Source organism: Nanorana parkeri, unplaced genomic scaffold (assembly GCF_000935625.1).
Source record: "Nanorana parkeri isolate BGI_ZX_2015 unplaced genomic scaffold, ASM93562v1 scaffold1260, whole genome shotgun sequence".
NCBI lineage: Eukaryota > Metazoa > Chordata > Amphibia > Anura > Dicroglossidae > Nanorana > Nanorana parkeri.
The window spans coordinates 416,448-443,847 of record NW_017307528.1 but is presented as its reverse complement, the minus strand read 5'-3'; the positions used below and the strand labels follow the sequence as shown (position 1 = coordinate 443,847).

The window sequence follows — 27,400 nt, the reverse complement described above, 5'->3', positions numbered from 1 at the left end:
TGATACCGATACTAGTATCGGTGCCGATGCCGAGTATTTGGGGCGAGCACGAGTATGCTCCGATGCCTAGCCCAATATTTCGGTATCAGGAAGCCGGACAGCGCTTCATTACACGCTGCCCGGCTTCGTGATTGGCCGGGAAGCCGGCTCCATGCTCTCTCGTCACTTGTGACGAGAGAGCATGGAGCCGGCTTCCCAGCCAATCAGGAAGTGGGGCAGCATGTAATGACGCGAATGGAATTTTAGGTAGAGTAGGGAAGGGTTAGACTCTGTCAAGTTTTTGGGTAAGTGTACCCCTCTCTTTGTACTGGTGACCATTGTCCTCAAAACAAAGTAAGGTGAGATTCAAAATGATAGGTTTATCCCTAGAATAAGAGCCAATGGGAAATCTTCCAGTGGGGATAACTGTTCCAGGGACTGTCTTAGGAGGGGAATTCCCCTCACTTTTACAGATTTCCTCTAACTTCCTGTTGCATCCCTGGGGATCGGAAATTACAGGAAATTTCCCTAAAAGTACACTGCAAAAACTGGCAGAGATTTTAAACCTACCCTACGTCAAAACTAACAAAAAAATTTTGTCTATATATATATACATACATTTTATTCATTTTTTTTAACATCAATCTTTTCCATGTTATTCTGTGTTTGCTGTAAGGGAAGTGGAGGTGTTACCAACATTGCATCTGATTCCAGCTGTCAGGTTGCAAATAAATAAGCTTGGGTTTGAAGGGGATGTTTCCTACATTGAATCTGATTCCAGCTGTCATTTTTCCAGCTCGGGTTTGATTTAATGTAATGTACAGTCTCAGATTTTTGTCTCTTTTGTAGCTGACGATCACCCAGCACTGCACGCTCTTGATCACCACTTTCAGTCTGTTCATACTTCCTGGATTTGAATACACGATCTTCGCGCCCTGCTGCCTGTTAGCATATGTGAGATTCCCCAAAGCCCATTAGCTTGTGCATAACCGTGATGTTTTCAGACCTCCGCTGAGATGCCAGAAATAAATTGGCATGCAGACAGGCAGTCCAGTAACGTAGGGAACACAAGACTGGCTGTGCTTGTATGGGAATGCAAACACATGCCAAGCCGCCCTCGCGCTTTTCAATTGAGTGAATCCATTTCCTTATTTTTACTCATGCCTGCCGTCGAGGCCTCGGTATCCACCCTTTCCCCTTCTCACAGGGGAAACGGTTTTAGATCACGCACACACACACGCACGCACGCACGCACACACACAATGTGTATCTATAATACACACACACCGATCAGCCTTAACATTATGACCACGCACCTGATTCCCATTCTGCTGCCAAAACGGTCCTGAGCCATCGAGGCATGGAAGCCATTAGCTCCCTGGAGGTATGCGGTGCTATCCAGCAGTCATTAGCCGATCCTTTAGGTCCTGTTAGGAGGTGGGGCCTCCATGGATCGGACTTTTTTTTCAAGCACATCCCACAGTTTCTCAATTGGATTGAGATCTGGGGAATTTGAAGGTTAAATCAACACCTCAAACTCGTTATTGTGTTCCTCAAACCATTCTAGAACCATTTTTGCAGTGTGGCAGGATACATTATCCCGCTGAAAGAGGCCACTGCCATCAGGGGATACTGTTTCCATGAAGGGGTGTACTTGGTCAGCACCAATCCAGATGAATGGCACGACCTAAGGTTTCCCAACAGAACATTGCCAAAAGCATTACACTGCTTCCGCTGGCTTGCCTTTTTCCCATAGTACATCCTGGTGCCATCTGTCCCCCCAGTTAAGCAACACATATGCACCCGGCCATCCACGTGATGTTAAAACGTGATTCATCAGACCAGGCCACCTTCTTTCATTGCTACCTGGTCATCTATCATTATTTGGCCCTTGTCAGAGTCCCTAAAATCCTTAGACATTAGCCAATTAACCTACCAGCTTCATCTTTGGAGTGTAAGAGGAAATCGGACGCAAACCCGGAGAATATGCAAACTCCATGCACATAGCGTCCTTCAAGCTGCAAGGCTGAACTAACCACTGAGCTATTGTGCTGCCCACAAATAAGCATTTAATATGACACAAAATTCCCAGAGCACAATGGAATAGCTTCAAATTCTACAAAGCAAACCACAGCCTTCAATCTTCATTTGTCTGACTGAAACCTTGTACTTTGTTGTACTATAAGAGATGAGTCGTATTTAAAATCCTGCTTGAGCTACAGAGCCTGTAAACAAAATGCTTTTTGGAAAAGCTATAGAGATATGCATATGTGAGAATGAGCTTAACAGTCGCCCTGAAGGCTCAGTAACAGCTTGCAAAGATACAAAAATGTTGTATTTATCTGACTTTAAGGGCCCATTCTCGCCAGATTACCACCAGACCTGAGTGTTTCCGGACCCAAAGTACATCCCAATGTATCCCTATGCTATTCCTGGCCTCTGTTCCCACCAGCGCAGTCTGTACCAGACCAGAAAAATACTGCTTGTCCTATTTTTGTCTGGGATGCACTGGAACGCATCAAAAACGCTTGGAACGCACCTGTAAGACAATTTTAAGCTAAAATAATTAAATTTTCAAATCGCGGTAAAAAAGCAATGCCCTATGTTCTAGATCTGGTCCGGAAAATGGTGTGAACCCAGCTAAAAAACTGTACTTTTTTTTTGTTTAGTCTTGACCATAGTAAATAAAAATATATACAAAACCAATACACATTTGCTTTACACATCACAAAAAAATGTATTTTATTGAAAGATGTGAAAATGAGGATATTTTACAGGCAGAAGCAGCAAGTGTAGAGAAATATATTGGAGGAAGATAAAGAGGCAAATTAAAAACAAAAGGTTATAGAGATAACTGTAGTTTATTTAAACTGCATTTATCCCTGAGAACCGACTGTCGGGAGGTGTTACACTCGCTAATCTTGTTTATAGCTATTTGCTGCCCAGTGCGTTATTAAACTCCGAATCTGACGAGTGCATTTGTTCCTGCAAAGACAAATTGCTGAAAACCGCTCCTTCAGAAGTACTTCCAATGCACACAGAACTGTCTTCTCCATAGTAAAAATATTCATCTGTAATATTTCTAATGGAGAAACCTTCGCCTCGTCATTGTTTCCGGTGCAGGTGCTTTAAGTCCTTGCTTTTTAGGCGTAATGGTCACTAATATTGAAAGGTGGAATGAGTGGCAGCTGGCCTGACAGGTAATTGAGCTGAACATGCGCCGTTAAGGATCCAGCTAGCTGGTCATGGTCGGCAGGTCAGTGCTCTAATTACAAGGAGCTGTTTGCAAACGGACTCCGGCAGCCATGGCAACCGCATCCTCCAGGGAACGTTGGGGTGAGCTGGAGGTGCTGTATGTGGGTGCGGAGCGAAGAAGCATTGGATGCTGGAGGTGCAGGATTTGAGAGCGACGCTAGTGCCGCCATCGGGAAGGTAGTTTTCATAGCAAAGCTACAGGGCGTGATGGAGGGGTCCGCAAATGACATATTGCAAAGAAGAGACAACACAGATGGATGGTGACTGAGGGTTTAGGGAATATACAATTGCACAGGCGATGCCGCTGATTATCTCTTCTCGAGATCCAATCTTGTTAATACTGTATAAAACAGTGTCATGCGATTACAAGCAGCTTCCTCAGTAATTATGACACATACGGCCTCCACACTGGGGTTGTGTGGATAAGCCGTCATCGACATCATGAGCCTGAAAGCTCTCTGGGGAGCGAATGTATGCGAGGAAGGAGCGGAAGTGAGACGCTGCAGGGTTGGAGCTTAATGACCAGTTTAAAAAACTAAAAGAGTTCTGAGGAGGGCTTCACGTCTCCTAGAATGCCGCTGGCCGCTGTCCGTATGTAAAATGAGCTCTTATAATTGTATTCAAATCTGCAGCTCTTTACGTAGTAACATTTTATGGACTTTCAAATGCTTTTAATTGACAGGCTCACCTGGGGAAATGTAGAATTGTCCCTTGGTGAGGCTGCTTCCTGGGTAAGGCCGCCACTTTTCAACATGTCGGGTTGGATCTGTATTGGGAAATTTTGAATGTTCAGCTGCCATGATTTGTAGTGCCACATGAAAGACAAAACAGTATAATCCCTCTAAGGACATTCACTAAATATAACCAATTACTACTCTTACATATTATCTTTTATGCTGTAGGTTAACTATCTTTTCAATACCCTACACCCTTGCAAACTGTGTGACTGTGCCCAATCTTGATCATTCAAATTAACAGCCAACCTTACACCGGTTGGCTGTTAATAATGCCCCGGAGTGCACTCCGGGGCATTATAGAAGATATTTTTGGGTTCTTTATTATTTTTGTTACCCTGGTTGTTACTCTCAGCTGTGGCATTCCAAGGAGGTGGAACAGCCGCACAAAAAAAAACACAAACAGGGTTATTCACAAAAGGGTGAAGGGTTTGGAGAAGGCCGGAGAAGTGAACAATCTAGGACAATATAGCTGAACTGGAAAAAATCTCCAATTCAACTCACTTTCCAGTTCAGCTATATTGTCCTAAATTGTTCACTTCTCCGGCCTTCTCCAAACTCTTCACCCTTTAGTGAATAACCCTGAAAGTTTTTGCACATGTACTTGGTAGTTAAGCTGGTCATACACCAGCAGAATTTCATTCAAAAAAATTTGTAACATTCATTCTAGTTATTTGTAACATTCATTCTAGTTAGTGGGGTCAATTCGATGGTCGTTTTCAACTGTAGTGATGAAAAGAAAAAAAAAAAATCTAAGGAACAGGATGGAAATTCTTTCTTCAACGAACAAAATTCTAACTGAATTAGGTTTTTGTTCAGGAAACTCCATTCATTCCAAAACTGGAAGATTAAAACCCAACACATTTTTGAATGCCACTCGGCAAGTCTCTGAAGGAATTATCAAATGTTCTAAAGAGATTTTTCATATTGACATTCGTACGACAACCAGGTTTAGGCTCACCATAGATTTGAGATGGCCAGCAGAAGACCTGATAGGTGCATGATTGTTCTGTGTAAAGTTGGGTCTACATGGTTAGAATTTCAAACGAATGGAATCGGGAAGGAACGTTCATACAACTTTCTAATCGTTGATGATCAATTTCTACCGCAGTGATGAAAAAATTGGGAGGATGTTAGAAATTTTTTCTCAATCGAACGAAATTCTAACAGTGAATGTGGTTTTCATTCAACAAACTCCATTCCAAAACCAAATGTTAAATAAAAATTGTGTGGACAATGGGACATATGGAGGCAAGAGCTGAGGAGGAACGAACAAACAATCTCCAACATTGGCCCAAACTTAGGTTGACCAATTAGGATCACTATATCAGAGGGATAAGGCCACCATTGCTGCTAACGCCCCCCCTTTAGGAATCGGTCTAGTAAGGCTTGGCTGGGTCCTCTACGCTTTCCTGGGCGCTCCTCCCTTTGAGGTCCCGGGTGTGACGACAGACAGAATGTGGTTGTTGGTTCTATTCCAGCCACCTCGTAGTCCTTTACTTCGGTTCTAGTCCAGACACCTGTTTTTGTAGGTCCCCTGAAGAAGCTATCTTTGAAACGCGTCGGGACGAATCATAACCGATATGTATTTTATATCTATGCAAGTTTTGGAATTATGACTGATCAAATAGAAGCATTTAGTCTGAGACTGTGATTACTGGGCATATGTTAAGCCCAAACCTTTCGGGTAACATTTTATATTGCAATAATGGATCCCCTTTTTATAGAGCGTGTAGTATCTTATATATTCAATATGTGGATGTTCAATACATTTTCTTATATTTTTTTTTATATGCAATGGTTTTTGCCTCTCTAGAAACCCAATTTTTTTCCTACTGAATGTATACTAGGGTGAGAGGCCAATAGAAGGGGCCTATGTTAAGGGAACTCACGAGTTTTGTTTGAATGTTAAATAAAAATGAAAATCAAATGAAAGTTCAAGTGACAATCTTCAAGCCTCTGATGGTACTATTGATCGTTCTGATGGGATTTTTTGTGCGGAGGTTCATGCTAAAATCTACCCGTGTATACCCTACTTAAAGGCGAATTATGGGGAGAGTGAAATGCACTCATCCCCCTAATGAGAGCCGATGTGTTACACTGCAGCTTTCACACGTCTGCTCTACAGATTGGGAACTGAGCGATCACATACTACACAAGGTATTGGACGGGAGGACGCCAAGGGACATACCATCTCTCCAGCAGAGCACTCTTTAACAACCAGCCAGCTGTGAGGTTCGGGTGTGTGTTAATTTTTCACCCTAGGTGACGAAAAGCACTTAACCATTGCAGTGCAGGGGTAGCCCCACTGCAAGGGTTAGGAATATTTTTTCCCGAAGTTCTTTAAAGAAAACACTGCAGTAACTCACTAGAAACACATTATACTTTCCTTTCACTGAAGCAGGAGCTTGGAGAAATCAGCTGCTGGGCTGATGAAAGGTTTATACAGTATATATTTTTCCTAGAATTGTGTTGGTGGAATTGCTCAGGCGTCGAACAACTTCTAGGAAGGGGGACCTTGGGGTAAAGCCGTTCATTGACATTAAGACATTTAATACATCTGATTCCACCTACTTGCTCCGGACTTCGATGTCCCAGTGCCGCTATCCATTCTTCTTCATGAAGTCCTCATGGCTTATCTGTCAGTGACACATTGCATGCAATCCTCCCCTACAAGCAGATAAGGGCCAGAATAGTGAGACATAGCAGCACTGGACCTGGTGTTCCACGTGTATCCACATCCCACCAGATGGAGATTATCAGCCTGTCTAGGTCCTTTTATACAGAGTCCCTACACTATAGCCAAAAAATTACCATGGCAGCTACAATTAAAGGAAATCTCCACATTTATTTCCTAGAAGAACGAAAATAGATTTTGAATTTTTTTTTATACTATTTAGAAATTGACCATCTATTTTTTTATAATTTATACTAATATATTAACTTTTTAATTCTGTTTCTGCAAGTCGAGTGTTGTGGGTGACGCTAAAAATGGAGAGCCTTCGGATTTTCTTTTATGGATGCCTTTTCCCTAAAGGTTCTGTATAATGCGTCTGGCTATTAGTCAGGTTAAAGTATAATTAAAGCCTCCGTTTTTTTGTTTGCATACATCTACTGCTAGTAAGCAGTAGATATGTACAAAAAGTTGTTTTTTTAAACGCTTTGAAAAGGGTTAATACTCACCTGTGTCTTCCCCGCGCGCTCCCGTCCGAAAATCTGAATTTTCTCGGGCGGCTGCAAAGCATCTTGGGGCGGGCGCAGTTCGGATTTTCGGCCGGGAGACGAGAGACACAAGGTAAGTATATGGACGCGTGCATCCGCATGCAGACACCGTGGGACAGGAGGTGCCAGCAAGGACAGCGTAGTCGGCGCTGGATCGGAGATTCGCAGCAGCGCTGGAGAGAAGGCTGAAAACGACAGGAAAGAAGATGATCAGATTAAGAGACATCATTTAAGGTAAGTGCTTACATTATTATTGGGGGGAGGGAAAAAAAACATATACTTTAATGTCACTTTAAGGTATTCCAACTGACTATTTGTTTGGTACACCGTAAGAGACTGTTGCCTCAAAAAATCCAATAGGAGCTCCCTGCAGAAGAAGATGGGAAAAAAAGTTAACATTTTTACTCGTAACCTCATCTTTTATATTTAATTTAAAAAATGGGTAATTTGTTGTGTTTTGGGGCATTTAATTAAATTTGTCACTAAATTTTGGGGGGGGGCGGCCTTCTTCGGGACACAGGTAAGTCGCCAGAATCGCTTCTGTTGTAAAGCCGAAAGTCGGCTCTACAAGTTTAAACAGAGTCCCGGCGGCAAAAGAAGGCAAGATCAATGTTGGTTGCCTATAAACATATTTCTACGTGTCCGCTGTCAGTGTCTTCATGTTCTGGAAACATGATGGCTGGAGTGTGGTCGCCATCAGCAGCACACACTTTCTTTTCCCCTAGTTTTAAGGCCTACACTTTCTTTTCCCCTAGTTTTAAGGCCTGCAGAATGTGTGACATCTGGTGTAGGTTATGGTTTGGCTGTGATGTAGAACCTTTGCTGACTTTTGTCTTGTTGATTTTCAGCGTGTCTTTAACGTGTTGTACCCGATGCCTGCTGACCAAAGGCGACACGTCAGCATCAACTCAGCTCGCTGGTTGCCTGAGCCTGGACTGGGATTAGCGTATGGTACCAACAAGGGAGACCTGGTGATCTGCCGGCCAGAGTAAGTATAGGATGATGTCTTTCTGGCTAAACCCAGCTGTATAGAAGTGACTTCTTCCTGAAATGATGGACCATGAAAGTCTCAAGTTCTATATCCAATTTGTTAGAATCTCCTATAAACTGTGTTTCAACTTTAACCTCAGACTTTGGTTGAGAGATACAAAAAAAAAAAGTATTTTTGCTGTTGGTTTTATAAATATATATATAAATTGTATCTCGCAGTTTTAGCAAACTCCATTGCAGACTCCTCTGCTGCTTAACTGAAATGCACATATTAAAGAGGAACGTTACCCAGAGCTTTGAAATGACGACAAAGTCACTTTTAGCACTGTTTAGTAATGACAATCTACAGACACATACTTCTAGATAATGGCCAGCTTTTTATTCTTTGCATAACTTATTTTTCTTTTCCTCCCCATTCTTATCACAACGGCCATTTTTACTAAGGGCAGATTGATATTTCCTTTACTCCCTGGAACTCTGGCACATATGACCATGCACATCATCTCAGGGGAGGAAAATGCCTTTCCCTGAGATCTTGTGAGACTACAGATGAGATTTCCCAGCAATGCTCTGCTGATGTAACCTTCCCAGGATGCAACGCTTGGGCACAGATTATATCACTAATGCCCAAGAGGACCAGGAAGTGGAAAAACAATCATTGTAAGCAAAATAGGTTTGTTTAAAGGAGAACTATGAGGTGAGTGATTTTCAGGCTCGATAGGGAAGTGAGCGAACACATACCGTCGCTCGCTCACTTCTCGATCCTAGCCGTGACTGTCACTCACGGCTCCCTACAGGGATTCCCCTCCACTAACCCCCCCCCTCCTCCCCGCTCTGATCCTCCAGCACTGACTGGAGAAATGAATGTGGGAGGGGGGCGGGTGCAGCTTGCTCTGTCTCTAGATAGGCAGAGCCAGCTGTCAATCACGCAGCTGGGTGGATCTCGACAGTAATGTCGGGATCCGTCCCGGCTGCGGCGGTCTCGGTATACCACAAGCTGTAGCTCGCGATATACTGAGCTTTGGGTCTCGGGAGGATGCTAGTTTATGTCTTCCTGTGACCCTGAGGAGAGCTATGGGGAAAAACACTGACCCCCATAGTTCTCATTTAACGAATGAATGTAAGATGAGTTCTTATCAGCATGCAGAGCTGCACGCTGATGTGATTTTTAGTGACGGGGGTAAGGGTCTGCTTTAAGTCAAATCACTTCCTGTGTGCTGTAGACACTTGATCAGTTCCAGTGTTCTAATATGGAAAATCAGTAGGCCAATCGCATGAGCAGGAGTTCAGTATGCAGTAGGGATGCACCGAAATTTTAGCCCCCGAAACATATTGTCCGAAAATGGCTCTTTTTTGGCAAATGCCAAAAGTGCCATCTTTCAGCCGAAATAGTGGTGCTTCCTTGGCTTCCCTCCTTCCAGCTGGATGCTGCTCTGTGTTCCAGGAGAGAAACTGTCACAGGTGGCTGAGTGGTCCACGAGAGGAGAGAGTTGTGAGCGGCCGACGTCTCTCCCCCCCGCACTACTCAGCCTCCTGTGACAGATTGGGAGAGCGGTGGTGTGGGGCAAAGACAGCTGTCACAGGAGGCCGGCGGGCGTTGCCGGGGAGGAGTCGGCTGTCGGAGATCGAGGACTCTTCCCTGCACCACTCGCTCAGCCTCCCGTCATCACACAACAATTGTTCGGGCAGGAGAGCAATATGCTTCCATTCAGTCTTTTTGACGTTAGAAGTACTACTTAGGGGAGCATCAAATAGACGCTACACCGCTGTTGGCCCCAGATCTGTGCACCTGGCTTATGGAATTGCTGGGTTGCTACATAGCATCAGTGCAGACATGGCTTGCTGGGGCAGCTGACGTTATGTCCAGTTCATTGCAATGAGGGACTATCCATGGAAAAAAAAAAAGTAATCTGAGAGCAGGGTCTCTTTAGCACCTGCATGATCTGATGAGCAAATGATGCTTTAATTATTTGCATTGTTGGCCAGTTTTCAATATGTCTGGCAGCCCTAAAAGAGAACCAGTCACAGCTGGGCTATTTGTAAGAATCTAAATATTCAGATTTCAATGTCTATAATTGTGCGTTTTTGCTCATAAATTTGCCCTCTGACTAAAGTTCAAATTTTAATTGACTCTGACTGAATATGAGATGATGATGATGGCACTCGAAGAGATGAATCTTGTTTAAAAGATTTTCACTCCTAAATGTTTGTCTTTGACATTCAGTAGACAACAATTATAAAGCTGTCACGAACTTAAGAAAATGCTCCTAGCACAGAAATTGCCTGCTTTTCATCCTGCGTTCATCTTTCTTCTCCTTAGCTGATCACAAGGGAAATCTGCACTGCTTCTCTCTTCCAGGTTCTCCCTCTGTACTAAGCCCATGTACAGTCAGTAGTCATTGAGCCTGGCCAGTGCATCGGCTGGTTCCCCCGGGGACATCAAACCGCCACCCCGGGAGACGCACCGTACGCGCATGGCTGCTAATGAGCTGTGTGTGTGTCAGTTTAATGTTATGAAGTTTGGCGTGATTCGTTCTAAATCAGGTTTCATTTTTTTATTTTTTTTTAGCACCATTAGCTTTATCGCTTCCTGCGGTTATTGATCAGGGGATCAATATCCCTGATTAACAAGAGCCTTTCACATACATTGTTGTGTTCCCACATGCCGCTTCCACCGAAGCCTGTCGCCGAGCAGAGGAAACAGGAGCGACAAGGATGATGGCACAGTGCTCTGTTGTGTTTTTATTATTTGATAACTGATTTCCGGTCTATAGGTGTTTATTTAAAAAAGGAAGCGCCGCCTTTACAAGCGCTATTTCATTTTCGCGTAGGTACCCGTAGACTGAGTCATCCATAGGCTTCTGAGGCCGCAGTTAGATCTGTGATCTTCATGTCAACACTCCTCCGCCGAATTTGACAGCCGTCAGTGGCTGTCTGCTCCCCCCCATTCGTTTCTGCGATGAGCGGAGGTTCCCGCAGGATGTGGATTTCCCCGTGTCAGCAAACCAAAAGTGCAACCCTGTGTGGTATAATTAAAGACATACACTGGTGTTTGTAGATGGTAGAGCACCAAACCATCAGCATGAACGTAACAGATTTGGATGTAGGAGAAAGACAACCTGTCAAGAAGTTTAGACGATGACCTTTTTGTGTTCGTGTTCAAGTGTTGTCATCTAATAAAATTGTCACATCTCTGTGGGACAAATGATTGCTTTGCCTCCTTAAAGAGAACATATACTGTAGCTGCTTTGATATTTTGTATATATTCCATGTGAAACACTGTAAATGATGATGTTAATTGCATCAAAGTATTTCATGTTTTTTAAAGCCTCGATTTAAAGTATAATTTTATGAATTGTTTTTTTTTATATATTTGCTTCTTACATAAGCAAGCTCTGCTAACTGCACAGATCTACTAATCACACAGACCCCTCTAAAGCTCAACTCTGGGATAAGCATATATTGCCTACATACAAGAGTCATGTGTATTCTTACTTGACTTTTGGTGAGCTTTGTGTATTTCTTCCAGATCTGTGCAGTAATCAATCATAAAACAACTCCTGCACTTTGCCTCTGTGCATGAACTTCCTGTAATAAAGACCGGTCACTGCTACTCTCCTTGTGCAGGGTGTCTGGTCTTCACTTCTGTTTAAACAGCCCCGATGCTGGCGACTTACACTGTATGTCGTCAGTCACGAAGGGGTTAATAGACCGGTCGCTGCTGCTGCTCTCTTCTTGTGCACTGGTGACTGGCAGGGCCGGATTTACTCTCCCTGCCGCCCCAAGGCCAGGATCCACAATACGCCCCGCGCCGCCAACCCCCCTTCCCCATTCACCGGCGCCCGCAACTTCCCCACAAGGTCACCGCTGCCTCCGCTCTGCCGCCCCGAGGCGGGGCCTCGGTGGCCTTGTGGGAAATCCGGGCCTGGTAACTGGTCTCCACCCCTTCCCGTAGGTTTCTGCAGGCATCCTCTCGTGGGTGGGAATGCTGGATCCCTCCCGCAGCTCTACAGGCTATGTGCAGTACAGTGATCATGTCACTGCCACATTTACAAGGAAATAACCAGGTTTTCAAAGACATTTGATGAAAGCTGAGTTGATTCATATCCTTTGTGGCTAGTGAGGAACATATTTAAAGCTGAACTCTGGGCACAAAAACTTCTATTGAATTATATTCTTCAATAGCCAGAAAGGATATAAATCCACTTTGTGCGCAAGACCTAAAAGTAGCATTGACATCACTCAACTACATGCTCCACATAGCCAGTGCACGGAGCAGAGCGGTGGGAGGGACCAAACAGGCCCCACCCACTGCAGGCTGGCTGGAGAAATCTATAGGAGGGGCGGAGACGAGAACAGTCACCCTGCACAAGAAGAGAGAGCAGCAGTGAGCTGCCTTTATTACAGGAGGGGGCAGAGATGAGACCAGTCACCCTGCACAAGGAGAGAGAGCAGCAGTGACCTGTCTTTATTACAGGAGGGGGCGGAGACAGGACCAGTCACCCTGCACAAGGAGAGAGAGCAGCAGTGACTGGTCTGTATTACAGGAAGCTCAGCCAAAGTTTCACACTGGATTACTGCACAGATCTGAAAGAAATACACAAAGCTCGCCAAGATTCAAGGAAGAATACACACGACTTTCATATTTATACAATATTTTCTTTTCACGGAGTTCAGTTTTAAATGAGAATTTTTGTGAGCTGAGTTCAGCTTCAAATACGAACAGAGGATCAAGCCCTTGGCCTCAGCAAGTAGAAAAGTACAAACTTTATCTTATGTAATATTGGAGTTTTTTTTCCTTTTTTTAAAAAAAATATTATTTTGTAGCTTTTTCTTCACTTCTCATTTATCAGTTTCCTAGAACATTTCATAGTTACAGGTCAGAAGACGGAGGAACTGTTGTAACAGTTGCTACAAGGAGCTGACATTAAAGCATTTTTGCAGATCTCTAAATATATATAATAATCAGTGGTCATAGATGGCCCCTAAACATGTAAAATATACAGGTCACACCTGAGAGTATAAAATCCTATGAATCTATAGAGTTCTGATTATAAGATTGCTGCGTATTGAATTGGCTTGATTGAACTTTGGTTGACATTTGCAAGGATTTAGCTCGGAAAAGATAACCTTGCTTCCCCCCCGGAACAGTGCTTAATGAAATTCGCTGGGGTTTGCCATCTAATTGTATTGTGACCAGATGACGAAGACAAAGGCTTGCCAGAATCCTTCTTTATAGTCACAACAGTCATTGGCAACCGCTAGAAATATGCTTTGTTCAAAAGGATAAAGTTTGAGAAGGAGGCAGAGCCGATCAAAACAATTCATTATTGTAGGGAACATGCAGCTATTTTCAGAGCTTACGGCCGGTTTCTGCAGCGCCGCGGAAGTCACAGCATCACGCTGAAAGCCATTGTCGAGGTTGTGTGGCCGGCACAATGGAGTACAGTGTGTCTGATGCACGCACAGGGTGAATGCAGGCGTCGGTAATCTAATATCCATGTGAATATGGATTACCTGCTTGCATCTAGTATCTTGATGAAATGTGTATAGGCATTTTAAAAGGACCTGTGGATTTAGGACGGCCTTCATTTGTTTGACCGTGTCCCCTATTCAGACACCCAGTGAGACGTTCAGTATTTTATTTATTGCAAGTATTTATATAGCTCTGACAATTTATGCGGCGCTGTACAATACTTTTCATTTACATCAGCCTCTTACAGTCTAAGGTTCCTATGTCTCATGCATACTATTCATTCACATCATTGCCTGCCCTCAAGGAGCTTACATTCTAAGATTCCTATGTCTCATGCATACTATACATTTACATCAGTCTCTGCCCTCAAGGAGCTTACATTCTAAGATTCCTATGTCTCATGCATACTATACATTTACATCAGTCTCTGCCCTCAAGGAGCTTACATTCTAAGATTCCTATGTCTCATGCATACTATTCATTCACATCAGTCTCTGCCCTCAAGGAGCTTACATTCTAAGGTTCCTATGTCTCATGCATACTATTCATTCACATCATTGCCTGCCCTCAAGGAGCTTACATTCTAAGATTCCTATGTCTCATGCATACTATACATTTACATCAGTCTCTGCCCTCAAGGAGCTTACATTCTAAGATTCCTATGTCTCATGCATACTATACATTTACATCAGTCTCTGCCCACAAGGAGCTTACATTCTAAGGTTCCTATGTCTCATGCATACTATACATTTACATCAGTCTCTGCCCACAGGGAGCTTACATTCTAAGGTTCCTATGTCTCATGCATACTATACATTCACATCAGTCTCTAACCACAAGGAGCTTACATTCTAAGATTCCTATGTCTCATGCATACTATACATTTACATCAGTCTCTGCCCTCAAGGAGCTTACATTCTAAGGTTCCTATGTCTCATGCATACCATACATTCACATCAGTCCCTACCCTCAAGGACCTTACATTCTAAGGTTCCTATCTCACATGCAGTCAGTGTATTCATTTTAAACTAGAGCCAGATAAACTACCAGCATGTCTTTGGAGTGTGAGAGGAAACCCATCCAAGCACAGGGAGAACATGCAAACTCCAGGTAGTGTTCTGACCAGGATTTGAGCCAAGGACCCCAGTGCTGCCAGGCGGAAGTGCTAACCACTAAGCCACTGCACTGCCCTCAGTAGGGCACTGTGCTTTTTGTTAGCTTATGGGATAACATGCATATCCATCGTCAATCCCGTTTGTATCGCACGTGGTGATTTTGCAACTTTTTGGCACAAGAAGAAACATGATCATTTTCCAGCAAACTCCATACAAATAGTGTCCTGGCCGGGATTCCAGCTGAGGACCTCAGTGCTGCCAGGCAGAAGTGCCAACCACTGAGCCACTGTGCTTCCCTCGGTAGGGCATTGGGCTGTTCATCGTTGGCATTTGTGATGATGTAATCCCACCATTCATTCATGAAGACCATCGAGAAGCATCTGACTGTCTATGGTTGGCTGTATCAGTTTTCTTGCCCTGTTAACAGTAAAAGATAATGCCTGTATGTAAAGGATGGATGGAGAGGGAAAGGGGTAGCTAGACCTCCCTGTCAGTGTTTGGGGTTTTGTTTGCGTTGTACATTGCTGCTGGGGAGATTGACCCCCTGTGTTCATAGTCGCTCGGACAGAAAGCAATGGGAAATGCAACATTTTAGAGTTGTCACCACAGCAAGTAATAGTGGAAAATCCTTTAACTGGGAACACCTGTTCGTATCACAACTCTCCAAAATGGGAATTCTGTTTCCCTTCGGGCTCCTTCACACATCTAACGGTGACCTGCTTTGTTCCGCACCGGATCAACGAGGTCACAACTAGAACACATAGAAAACAATTGTTTTCTATGTGTCTCATTCACACCACAATGCGGGTGCAAAGGGTGCTGCGATTGAATGCAAACATGCTGCATTGTATCTCAGCGCACTGTGTGCCTCTGCAGGTCTCCGAACAGCATTGCACCACGCTGCTATGTGAGGACCTGAATGAGGTGTTCACATTGTACACTCCACATGAAGTTGAATTAAAAAAAACATGTAAATAAGTGACAGCTTCAGCAGTGTGCGATAGAACGCACACCACCGGCGCTACCACAACGCACTACGTGAACGGCCCTTGGAGAGATTTCCTTTTTCATATCCAGGGCAGGAAGTGGAGGTAAATATCCCAAGTAGGGAAACAAGTAGCAAAAAATAAACTTATAGGTGCTTCGATCCTTCCCTACTGTATCCAAAATATCAAGTTTTAGTCTTACATACACTTTACAGCAGAGCTTTACAAAATAAATAATATTCCCCTCTTTCCAGCTTTGATCGTTCTCACTTAAATACAGAAATTGTAACAGAAATTCGCTCACCGGATTTATTTCTGAACATCGTTCACTGTGATTTTCTCTTATTTTGTAGGGCATTTGACAATGTGTGTGACCAGTTTTGGGAGCAAATGAATGAGGCTATTCTACAGCATAACACTACTCGGAGCAGCGAGAGACCTGGGTGAGACACATCACTGGATGGGGCACCATTATAGAAGGCTTTAGTAACCTATATGGGATTGTAATACTTTAAGGGACCAATGAAAAGAATAAAAGGTTACATTGTATAGCAAATTAAATGAAAGAGAATGTCATCATTGTAAGGTTTGTGGAAGTGATGCATTTAATGTTAATAATCCCACTGGTGGGATATACATTACCTGAATTACAGGCAAATATCAAAGCTGATGGTCTATGTGCTTGTATTTTGCCTTTCCCTTTTTCGGTTTTATTATATGCCTTATTTCAGACCCCGCAATGTCATCACTGGGTCTGTGTGCAATGCAGGCAGACCATGGCTGGTTGGAGGGTCCGGCACGTTGCTGTGCTTCCTGAAAACAGCAAAGTAAGCTGAATTTGATTTGGTATCTGCCTCTTGCAATTCCTGTACTTCAGAGTTCGGACTGGGAGAGGATGAAGCAGCACAAGGAGCTTGTTATTTGCCCAAGTGCTCATGTGCTAACAGGGACCATGCTGTTAGTAGGAAAGGGCATTTTCGTTATAGGTAAACGTGTCATTTTTGTCAAGGTCTTTAAGTTACAAGTTAGTCTCATGCATGCCGTAGCAGCCCCTGAGGGCCGGGTACATAATAAGAATTGGTCACTTCCAGATCAAAAGTCAGCGCTCTGCAACATCCTACTTGTAGCCTGTGCGTTGGAAGGGGGCTTGGCACATCGCTGGCTTTCTTGGTAAGGAGTTGGTATTTGCTTTTGGATCTTTCTAGAGACTAGACGCAAGTGGCAGAAATATGTCCGAAAAACTGCTCACGTGCAGAAAAACGTGGATACTTGACATATTTACGTCTGTACCTCTCATCCAGGATTCCTGTTTCTCTAATATTGCAATGCATAACATTGGAGCCTTATACCCGCAGTGAATTCTCCATAAGGTAGAGTACACATGTAAATGGAATTCCAACTTGATTTTTCTCTGCCATGTTTAAGGAACACTTACAGGTCCCCCAGCTGGCCACTGAACAGTGAAAGGAGAAGCAGCATATTGATGAGCATCTTTGCTTCACTTTGCTTTCTCATTCTGTTGCCATGCTTCTTGCACTGCAACACACCTGATTGGCTCCTTGTGCTGCTTCTCCCTTCCCCAGTCTGAGCTCTGCCATACAGGGACTGCTAAAGGCTGATACCAAGTCAAACACTGGTACTAACACTGCTTGCATTTAAAAAAAATACATTGATGGATGTATTATGAAACACAGAGCTGCCTTTATTTGTGTCTTTTATATCTGCCTGGAGTTCAGCTTTAATCATTCTGGTAGTCTGTTTTATTCAGCTTAGGGCAGGATATTAAATTTGTTTTATATAAATAAATGTGAGCACATTATAAAAAGGGATCTTTTGTACTTCCATTAGAGGAATAATAGTCCTCATTTAAAATGAACCTGTTAGCAAAGGGCTCAGAGGTTACATACAGAGCTTTCAGACAGTGGCATGTTACATGTTCCCTTTGTTCTTGTAGGACCAGCCGTGCCACGTGGCGGTCAGACCGTGATTTGGGTCTGATGAATGCCATTGGACTCCAGCCACGCAATCCAAGCACATCGGTGACATCCCAGGGCACGCAGACCCCCGCCCCACAGTTGCAGAATGCGGAGACTCAGACAGAAAGGGAGGTTCCAGAGGCTCGACCTGCTGTCTCAGTCTCTGAAGGTAAGAGTTAAACTTCATCTACATCCTTAGTGAGTCACTTATCTTCTGATTACACCCTCAGGCAGCACGTTTTATATCGGCTTTCCTGCGCATCTTTTTAGTGTTGAGGATAAAAAGAAATTCACAGCCTGTTATCAAGATTAAATTTAAAAGGAACCTCAGTCTCCTAGGGTAATGAGAAAAAGGAGTTTCTTTTACCTGTAGCTTTCTGCAGTCCCCTCTTCAACTTCTGGATACTTAAATGATGCAGATGCATTTTTCTTTCTAACTTTGGTGCTATAACTCCCTTAGAAAGAAAAGCCTCCAGATAATGGTAGTTCATGGGGTGAGTGGGCAGCTTGAGCCCGGTGGCTCATAGTTACTTGCCCATTTTTGTTTCTAGCTATTTTCTGGTCTGTGATCTCTTATTTCACGGGGGTGGGCAAACTCTGGTCCCCCAGCTGTAGTTAAACTACAAATCCTAACATGCATCTGCCTCTGGGAGTCATGCCTTTGGCTGTCTGAGTCTTTCAATGCCTAATGGGTTTTGTAGTTGATCCACAACTGGAGGGTCAGAGTTTGCCTACCCCTGTCGTAGGTCCCTTTCACACAGGCTAATTAGGATGGCGGATCTGTGCACGAATTCCCTCCTGATCGGAGCAGTACGGATCGGATGTCACTGTTGTGACTTTCGTGTCTGTCCAGTTTTTCCTTCCTTCTTGCAATGAAAAAAAACTGAAATTACCGGACCACATGTGGAAGCGGATTTAAACGGAAATGTTTCCTTTTACATCAATCAGTAGAAAACGAAGATCACCAGCACTCGGATAATGATGTTCAAAATTGGGTGTTCATTTATTTAAACACATCGTCACAAATGTCACATAGCCAACATTTCGGGGCCGCACAGGGTCCCTTCATCTTGCCCTGATGCAGGGACCCAGTGCGGCCCAGAAACGTTAGCTATGTGACACCTGTAACGATGTGTTTAAATGAACACCCAATTTTGAACATCATTATCAGAGTGCTGGTGATCTTCGTTTTCTACTGATTGATATTCACGGCGCCATCCGTGATTATCACTACAAGCACCACTGTTATCACTGATCCTAGATGCTGTGTGGAGTGCGGGGGGAGGTATCATTATACTCCGTTTACATCAGATTATCCCCGAGCCAACACGTTCAGGTCCGCCCAAACAAATCTCATATCCGTTTGTTTTTCTCGGCCCGGTCGGAGTCGTGGGTAACTCGTTGTAAACGGACGCCCGTCCATTTACACATGGCTGCCGATAGACTAACATTGGGCATCCGACCGAGTCGGCTTGAAAAACTGACAGGTGGACCAGATCGGACGTGAAAGAGGCCTTAGAGCCTTGTAATACATTACTAGGAGGTAACCTGGATAGTTTTAATGTAAACTTTTGTGACTATGGGCATTCAGATATTTACATATCCTGAACAAAGCAGTGCATGAGCGTTATATGAAGCCCTAGCTGTCCTTTGCAGCTGTGGGCTCTGTGAAGTAATTCATCTTAAAAGTTTACAGCAGAAAGTACAGCAGTGTCTCAGCAGATGGCCACCCTTCTGATCTCTTTATGTGAACACAGCTGGAGGGGAGAGCACAGTGTTGGGACTTGGCTTAAACAACATCACTGTGTCTCTTGTGCATTTGAAAATGAATTGCTCCACAGTGCCTGCAGGTACAGAGGTCAGGGAAGGCTTGTCTTAAATCTTATTGATTGTTAAGAATATGTAGCCATTTGATTGTCCATCACTTGACCATAGTTCCATTTTTTAAATGATCTAATGCTACCATGAAGGAAAGGACTTAATTGACTGTTGGTTTGAAGCTGCATATAACAAGTGGATTCCATAGTGTATAATTAATCTTGGAGCGCTTTATGGCTTCATTTAGTCATCCATACATATTACATTTTGATATTTCAGCTGTTTCAGCAATGTTTGAACACATCATGGCTTAAGCTGCATTTCTCCTTTTAAGAGGGTAAATGATATACATTGGTAATATCAGTTGTGATTTTACAGCCCAGTGATAGAACAGCGTCAGCTTGCTGTGCCCTAAATTTACCTTCTTTGCAATTTGACTTGTGTCTTGATCAAGGTGCAAGTCATCTCCTGACAGTTTTCTGTAGTGTTTGTCAGAACATGCTCTTTCTTATTGTGCTTGGTAGTCTAAGCTGACTTATTTTCATCTGATCATGTAACCAATCACAAAATGACGAGCATCAGAGCAAATTCTGTCAAGCGAATATTTGATTGGAAATCCTTTTCTAAAGGAACGCATACGCTGCCAGTGGAGCTTGAAGCTTTTTGATTTCAAGCGCACACAAATGCACATAAACATACTTGTTTGGTAAGGGAGTGCAAAGCACAGTATAGCCGACAAACCCTTACCACTATAGTCTACAGTGAGATGCTGAGTGAAAGTAGAAACTGTTGAGTTTTCTGCTTTTAGTGTTAACATATTTTTTTTAATGAATCGTACCTACAGGCTCCAGTATTGAGCAGGTGGCACAGCCTGGCAGCTCCACCAGTGAGGTGGGAAATAGGGCAGAGTCACAAGAAGGGAATGTGGAGTCTTCAGAGATACCTGCATCAGGTGAGAACATACTCACTCATGTTCTGTATTCCTGAAATCATCAAGTAAGACTCACCTGCAGGATGAAAGGATTTAGACTATTTGTAGATTAGCTGGTTGTTTCTACTATACAGTCCATGTATTATTGGGGAACTTCCCAGTTTTGGATTGATCAGTCTCAAAATTTACACCAAAGATTGGCCAACCTTTCTCCCAGATTTTTCCACCAAGAAGTGACCCCTTGAGACACAAAAGTCTCAAACGCAAAAGCAAAAAAAAGTAACATTGACAGTACTGAGCTGTGCTCTTAAAGTGACACTAAACTCAGGAGTTAAATCCTAAAAATAGATTTAAGTACCTTAACTATTTACAGAAATGTATCTTATTTGTGTATCACTTGGCTGTAAATCCTCAAATCATCTCTGAATTGGTGCTGACACTGTCCTCCCTTCTGGAGGGGGGCTACTTTTATTCCCCATGGTCCCTGTGTGTGTTGTAGTCACCCCTACAAGCTCACTCCTGTAATGGACTACAATCTCATGTTTAGTTTACTCATTTGTATTGAGATTGTAGTCCATCACGGGAGCGAGCTTGGAGCGGTGACTACTTTACAACACACACAGAGACCATGGGGAACAAAAGTAGCCCCCCTCCAGAAGGAAGGACAGTGCCAGCACAATTTCAGAGATTATTTGAGGATCTACAAATAAGTTATATTTTTGTTAATAGTTAAGCTACTTGAATGTAATTTTAAGATTTAACTCCGGAATTTTGTGTCACTTTAATCTGTAAAAGTTTCCAGTCTGATTATTTTATCCCCTGCTGGAGACAATTCCAATTAGCGGATTGGTCTGTAGATGAATGGGATCCTACTTAGGCTATAGAATGTCCTAGCCTTGGCACATGGACGTATTATGATATTGTTTGGACCTTTCAGATTAGTTTTTTTTTAAAAATGAAGTATTTTCACTTTCAATAAGTTTTTTTTTTATTAAACATTTTAAAGAACAAGATACAAATGGCTTACATGTTTGGATACACATTTGACAAACATAGTATAAACATCCTAGATACATTATACAACCAATCACATAGTTCATAGGATATAGGTCCCAACACATCTTAATTGAGTACAAGGTATTTTGAAATAAAAACAGTTGGGTGAACTTGAAAAACAAAAGCAAGGAAATAAAGCTCACCAATTTATGACAAAAGTTCAATAAAAAGATGGAACAAGCAGGAGAGAGGGAGCAAGAAAAAGAGGAAGACAGAAGTGAGTAGCAAGAAAAAGACCAAAGTAGCCAAGAGGGACACCAGAGAACTCCGTGGGAAGGAGGTATAAGGGTCAGTGGTTACAAGGAAGTAAAACTCTCAGAAGGAGAGAGGCAGGGACATATTGTATCCATGGCAACCAAACTTTTAGAAATGTGTTTCGAGTGTCCAAAAGGATACTAGAAAGTTTTATATTTAGTAAAAAGAACATCTACGTGATGTCTCACCGCCACAAACTGTATTAGCTGTTTCTTCAAGGTTCCAACTTGAATTGAGAGTTGTTGAGGAAGTTAGGTTCGAAGTGTAGGAGCGCGAGCCAAGAGTCTCTCCTAAAGGGGATGTGAAAAAAAGAATTTGTAGGAGTTTTGAATGTCTTGGGACTAGAATCTACTCAGCATAGGGCATGACCACCCTATAGGCAGCGTATCCGGTGGGGTAAAATTGCAGTGTTTTATGGCGGCCAACTAAGTTGTCTTTCATAGTTCTGACTGCTCTAAATTGAAGACATGTGGTTAAGAAGGAAAAAAGAAAAGAAAAAAAGTATTTTGGCGGTGGAAACATTAAAGTATGTCTATCCAAAATAAAATTTAGTTTCGGCTTTAGAGTAGGAAAGGGGTGAACTCTCGAGGACATTGTGTCCTGTAGACACAATAGTAAGTGAGCAAAAATCCCTTGAATGTAAGTGCATATGACAGTTGTCACAGGAACAAGTGTCTCTATTAAAAGAGTTCCCCTCCATTCCTTTTCTAATGACAAAGCAAAAAATGACAGTGGTCTCCTGGACAAATAGAATGAATCTCCCTTACGGGGATACAGACCATTTAAAAACCTGTTAAGGTTTAAACCCATCACCACTCTATCCAAGCATCAATTCAGAGATGATTTGAGGATCTACAGCCAAGTCATACACAAATAAGATACATTTTTATTAATAGTTAATGTAACTATGTATTTTTAAAGTGACATTAAACTCAGGAGTTACATTTTAAAGTGACACTGAAATCAGGAGTTAATTCTTAAAAATGCATTTAAGTTCCTTAACTATAAAAAAATACTGGTCCTTATTTGTGTATCAATCATCTGTAGATCTCAGATCATCTCTGAATTGGTGCTGAGTTGGGGAGGGGGGCTGCTTTTTTCCCTATGGTCCCTGTGTGTGTTGTAAAGTAGTCACCGCTCCAAGCTCGCTCCTGTGATGGACTACAATCTCATGTTTAGTTAACTAATTAGTATTGAGATTGTAGTCATTCACGGGAGTGAGCATGGAGCGGTGACTACTTTACAACACACACAGGAACCATGGGGAACAAAAGTATTCCCCCTCCAGAAGGAAGGACAGTGTCAGAATCAATTCAGAGATGATTTGAGGATCTACAGCCGACTGATACACAAATAAGATACATTTTTTGCTAATAGTTAAAACTTAAAAATACATTTAAGTACCTTTTTTACTTCTGAGTTTAATGTGAAAAATTAAGTTTTTAATTGAACGTAGCTTACAGAAGCCTGCCAGCTTCTTGTTTAAGGTGACAGCCTGTGTTCACCTCCAAAATGGACCTGATGGTTGCCGAAAGCTTTGCAAATGTTAGAAGGTTGCCGTCCAACAAATTAAAGCCCATGTGTACTCGTGTATGTCCTGCCCAATTCTTTTTCTCTAGTTTTGGATACAGCGGGAAAGGATTAGAACTCCTGTCAGGTTTATAATGCTATCTGGGGCTCCATTAGAGAGCTTTAACCTCACTATCTGTCCTTCATAAAACTCTGACAGGAGCTCTAGCCTTCTTCTAATGTCTTTCTGTCATTCTTCTACTTCTGTCTGTGTTGCTGTTGAAGAGATCACCTTTTATCCCATCTGGTAAAAAGTCAGCAGGATGGGAATCGAGAGGAAATCTCTGGGTGCTTCGGATAGTAGTAACAATCTGAGAGTGGTTCTAACCCTTCACCACTCTTATCTACAACTAAGGAATAAGATTTGGCCGGACGTAGACTTTTATTGTACAGAGCTATCTTAATTTAGGAACTGTCACATTATGGTTTGTTTTATCACTTGTCCTGGGTGGGTTCCTTCCCCAAACGTGCTGCCTTTTATAGCTGACCTCTTATACCGGACCTGTTTATGCTTCTCTCTCTATTATACCGCAGTCCTTCGCTTCCCTCATACTCTGCCCCTTCATGTCCGACAGGCGAGGGACAGGAGGACGCTCTGAGCAGAATCCAGCGACTTATGGCAGAAGGAGGGATGACCGCAGTGGTCCAGAGGGAGCAGAGCACAACAATGGCATCGATGGGGGGATTCGGCAACAACATCATCGTGAGCCACCGAATCCACCGCAGCTCCCAGACGGCAACGGACACCGCCTCGCGCACCTCCGCCTCGCGCACCTCCGCCTCGCACTCTGCACAGCCCTCCACGTCTAGAGAGACCGTAGCAGAGCTGGAAAGGCGCCTATCTCCACTTCAGCCAAGCCGTTCCCTACTGCCAGAGCCAGTGCCGTTGACCAATAACGACGGCGACCTTAACGCGTGGCCTCCGAACAGTGGCAGCTTTCCGGGCGTGGAGAGGTAGAAACGCAGAGCCGCCAAACTGGTACTGCTGTAAGGACAGATCACCCCCTCCCCCCCCACCTCCTGTTCACGGTGGGGGGGGCTTTCGAGCTGTGGATTATGGTGCTATACACTTTCAGTGAAATTTTATTTGATAGCTGACCTTCTCCACCAGTGTGTGGAGGGAAGGTGCAGAGAAGTGTAAAATCGCAGCTGACCTTTATCACACTGCCCCCCCTCTCTTCCCATTCTACTTTGTATAGCAAAGAGACACCCCCAGATCGCCCTTTAAGAAAGGGTTTGAGGCTTATACTCTTCCCTCGGCTCCCTTGAAGGTGAACCTGAAGAAGAGTTTTATCCATTAGAATCCTCCTTCCCATTAGTATTTTTTTTTTTGTTGTTGTAGTTTTCAAAGCTATATATTGGTCATGGCGGGGGAAACTAGCACTAACCTTCCCCCTGTCAAGTGCAAGGAGCTGCTATAAGACTGTTACTGCCCTTGCTTTGACTGAAGTTCAAGGAGGGATGCATGCACTACAGGGAAGGGTGAGGCCTATAAAGCCGCCTCTCCTCCATGCCAGGCTTGCGTGTCCTGGTGCTCCGCACCTCCATTTTAGACGCAGCGATGCACGCTGGCGACCAGTTGTCTCCACCACATGCACCCAGAGTGGCATCTGTTTTCAGTAAAGACGTAGTCATTCTCCTGCAGTGGTCACAAGCCCATAATCAGCCCCATTTACTACAGTGGTTTGCCCAGTTGCCAAACCGTTTCCGAAAAATGCTGCGGTTACAGTTTTCAGATGTGCTTTTGTTTTGTTTCTTTAACCCTCTTTTGCAGTTGTGACCTGTGCTTCTTCTTTTGCAGGTCTGAACCAATGTTTTTTTCTTTTTCTGCCCTTTTCGTAAATGTGTGTGTCTGATTCTGATGGATAACCCTAACCTTCCCCCCTCCTTGCATTGTGTGAGTATGTCACCCCAGGTCCTTGCCCATAGGCCAGTTAACCCTTACCTTGCCAGACCAGTCAGAAGCTTACCAGAGAGACCCACATGGCAGCATGTTGGCAGCTGCCCCAGTTAAAACAGTTGCTCCTCTTACCGATGACATTGGGGGGGGGGCACGCACTCATCCAGACATGCACACCCACTAACGCACACAGCACGGTGTCTTGCGCACCATAGTAGATGTTGGCAGTATTAACCACAAATGTTACAGAAGGGGCTGGTTTTTTGTTTTTTTTAATGAAACCTCTTGCATGTTAACTACATAAAGCAGATTGTTTTTTTTAATTGAGCACAGGGAGAGCCGCTGATGTGAATCCCGAAATTTCCAGCTGCGCCGCCTTGAACTCATCACCCCGCCTGCAGTAACCCACCAGGATGATACAGGGGGCTCTGGTGAGCGGCTGCGTACTGGCAGTAAGGATGCACAAACTGAGGTAGTTGCTGGACTGGGCTGTCCTTTTTTTTTTTTTTCCTCGTCACCCCCCAATAACCACCAATGCCTGTATTAATACTGCAGAGCATTGCTCCAGTAATGGCTTTATTGCTAGTGTCTATCGTAGAGCCTTGCTTTTTAACCCCTGCTGTACCATTAATCTCAGCGGCTGAGCATTGCTCCAGTGTATTATGTAGCAGTGAGTACTGGAAGATTTTTCACTTGACTATATTTTACCCTTTTCCTCCCATCATTCAAACCTGCAGAGCATCACACCAGTGCCCTGCTGTGACATTATAAGACTTGCAGAGCATTGTTCCAGTAAACCGTAATGCTTGGTTGGTTTGCTCTTATGTGTAACTTTTTTTGTTGTTTTTGTTGGTTTTTTTTTTTTCTTCAAGGTGCTGTGCAAAAAGCATCATTCCAATAACGCATTGTGACCTTTTAGGGCATGACTCAATTCATGTAACAATTGTTGATTCTGCAGAGCATTGCGCCAGTAAAACCCTGTGACACCAGCTAAGATTCACTGTCTTGTTTGATTTCTGTTTTGAACACCGGAACATTCCACTAAGGTTTTTGCGGGGTGCACCGAGAGCTACCAATATATGCCCTCTGCAAAAATATGTACAGCATTACCTTCATAAGAACCTGTTCACTAGGGACCTGCATCAACAGCATCATTTCTGACATCAGTTTTAGAGGCTGAGATCATTCAGAATTCATTGACCGGTGCAGTGGATGTGCGTTTGACCTGTTTCAAGCAGGGTTTGCATCCCCATAGACCTTTAGGAGCATGCAAAACCTGTTTGAAGTGAATAAATCCCATCAACACAGACCCTTATTTCCATCAGAAATAAAATATAAGGAGTTATTTAGTATGTGAGATGAATGGGTAGGGTCTTGCAGCACAACAGTTTAACTCAGAGAATACTGCACGTCATGGGGAATGTGTTTTATTTTACATGCATGTAATGTTCTCTGTGGGGTTAAAGTAAATCTTTAAGTATCTTTACAAGTCTGTTGGAGCACATTCCTGACATATCAAGAAATATGCAACAAGAATATATCTGAACCTTTAACTCTCTTTGAGGGCTTCTTCACACCGAATGTGGTGTGTCCTGGAGCGGTAGCTGCTGGAACGCACCGCAATCGCTCACACAACTTCCACCTGCGTTCTGGGGCGGGAGGGGGCGTGGCGGTGCATTGAATACAATGGCACTGCTTCCATGCCCCCCACCCGCAGTGCGATCGGTTCGCGTGTCAAAACATTGCCTGCGTTCCCTTCCACTGCAAACACAAAAAGTGCTGCTTGCTCTATTTTTTGTGTTTGCAGTGGAACGGAAAGCAGGCAATGTTTTTGCTACGCGTTCAATCACACTGCGGGGGGGCGTGAAAGCACTGACAGTGAGTTCAATGCACCACCAAGCCCCCTCCCACCCTAGAACGCAGGGGGAAGTTGCGTGAGCGATTGCGGTGCATTACAGCAGCTACCGCTCTGGAACGCACCGCAATTGGTGTGAAGAAGCCCTGAGAAGCAGTCCTTCAGCTCCAATAAAGTGATTTTTAATAGGCTGAAATTATATCAGTCTGCTGCAGACAGGAAGGAACTACTTCCTCAGTCTTCTCTCCCCTATTGATCAATCTGCAACATGGTAACTTTGTAT

At 43.6% G+C, this 27,400-nt stretch overlaps 1 protein-coding gene across 1 annotated transcript in view; it reads left to right on the top strand.

Annotated features, from left to right (window-relative positions):
* AMBRA1 (autophagy and beclin 1 regulator 1) overlaps window positions 1-25,291 on the top strand; it is a gene marked incomplete at its 5' end in the record, with an annotated part of 92,498 nt that extends 67,207 nt beyond the window's left edge. Inside the window, 5 exons of the mRNA XM_018568897.1 lie at window positions 8,039-8,178; window positions 16,111-16,200; window positions 17,712-17,902; window positions 20,396-20,503; window positions 23,938-25,291. Of these exons, the coding sequence (XP_018424399.1) occupies window positions 8,039-8,178; window positions 16,111-16,200; window positions 17,712-17,902; window positions 20,396-20,503; window positions 23,938-24,320 (912 nt within the window). The remainder of the gene's footprint in view (window positions 1-8,038; window positions 8,179-16,110; window positions 16,201-17,711; window positions 17,903-20,395; window positions 20,504-23,937) is intronic.
* Window positions 25,292-27,400: the final 2,109 nt, after the last annotated feature.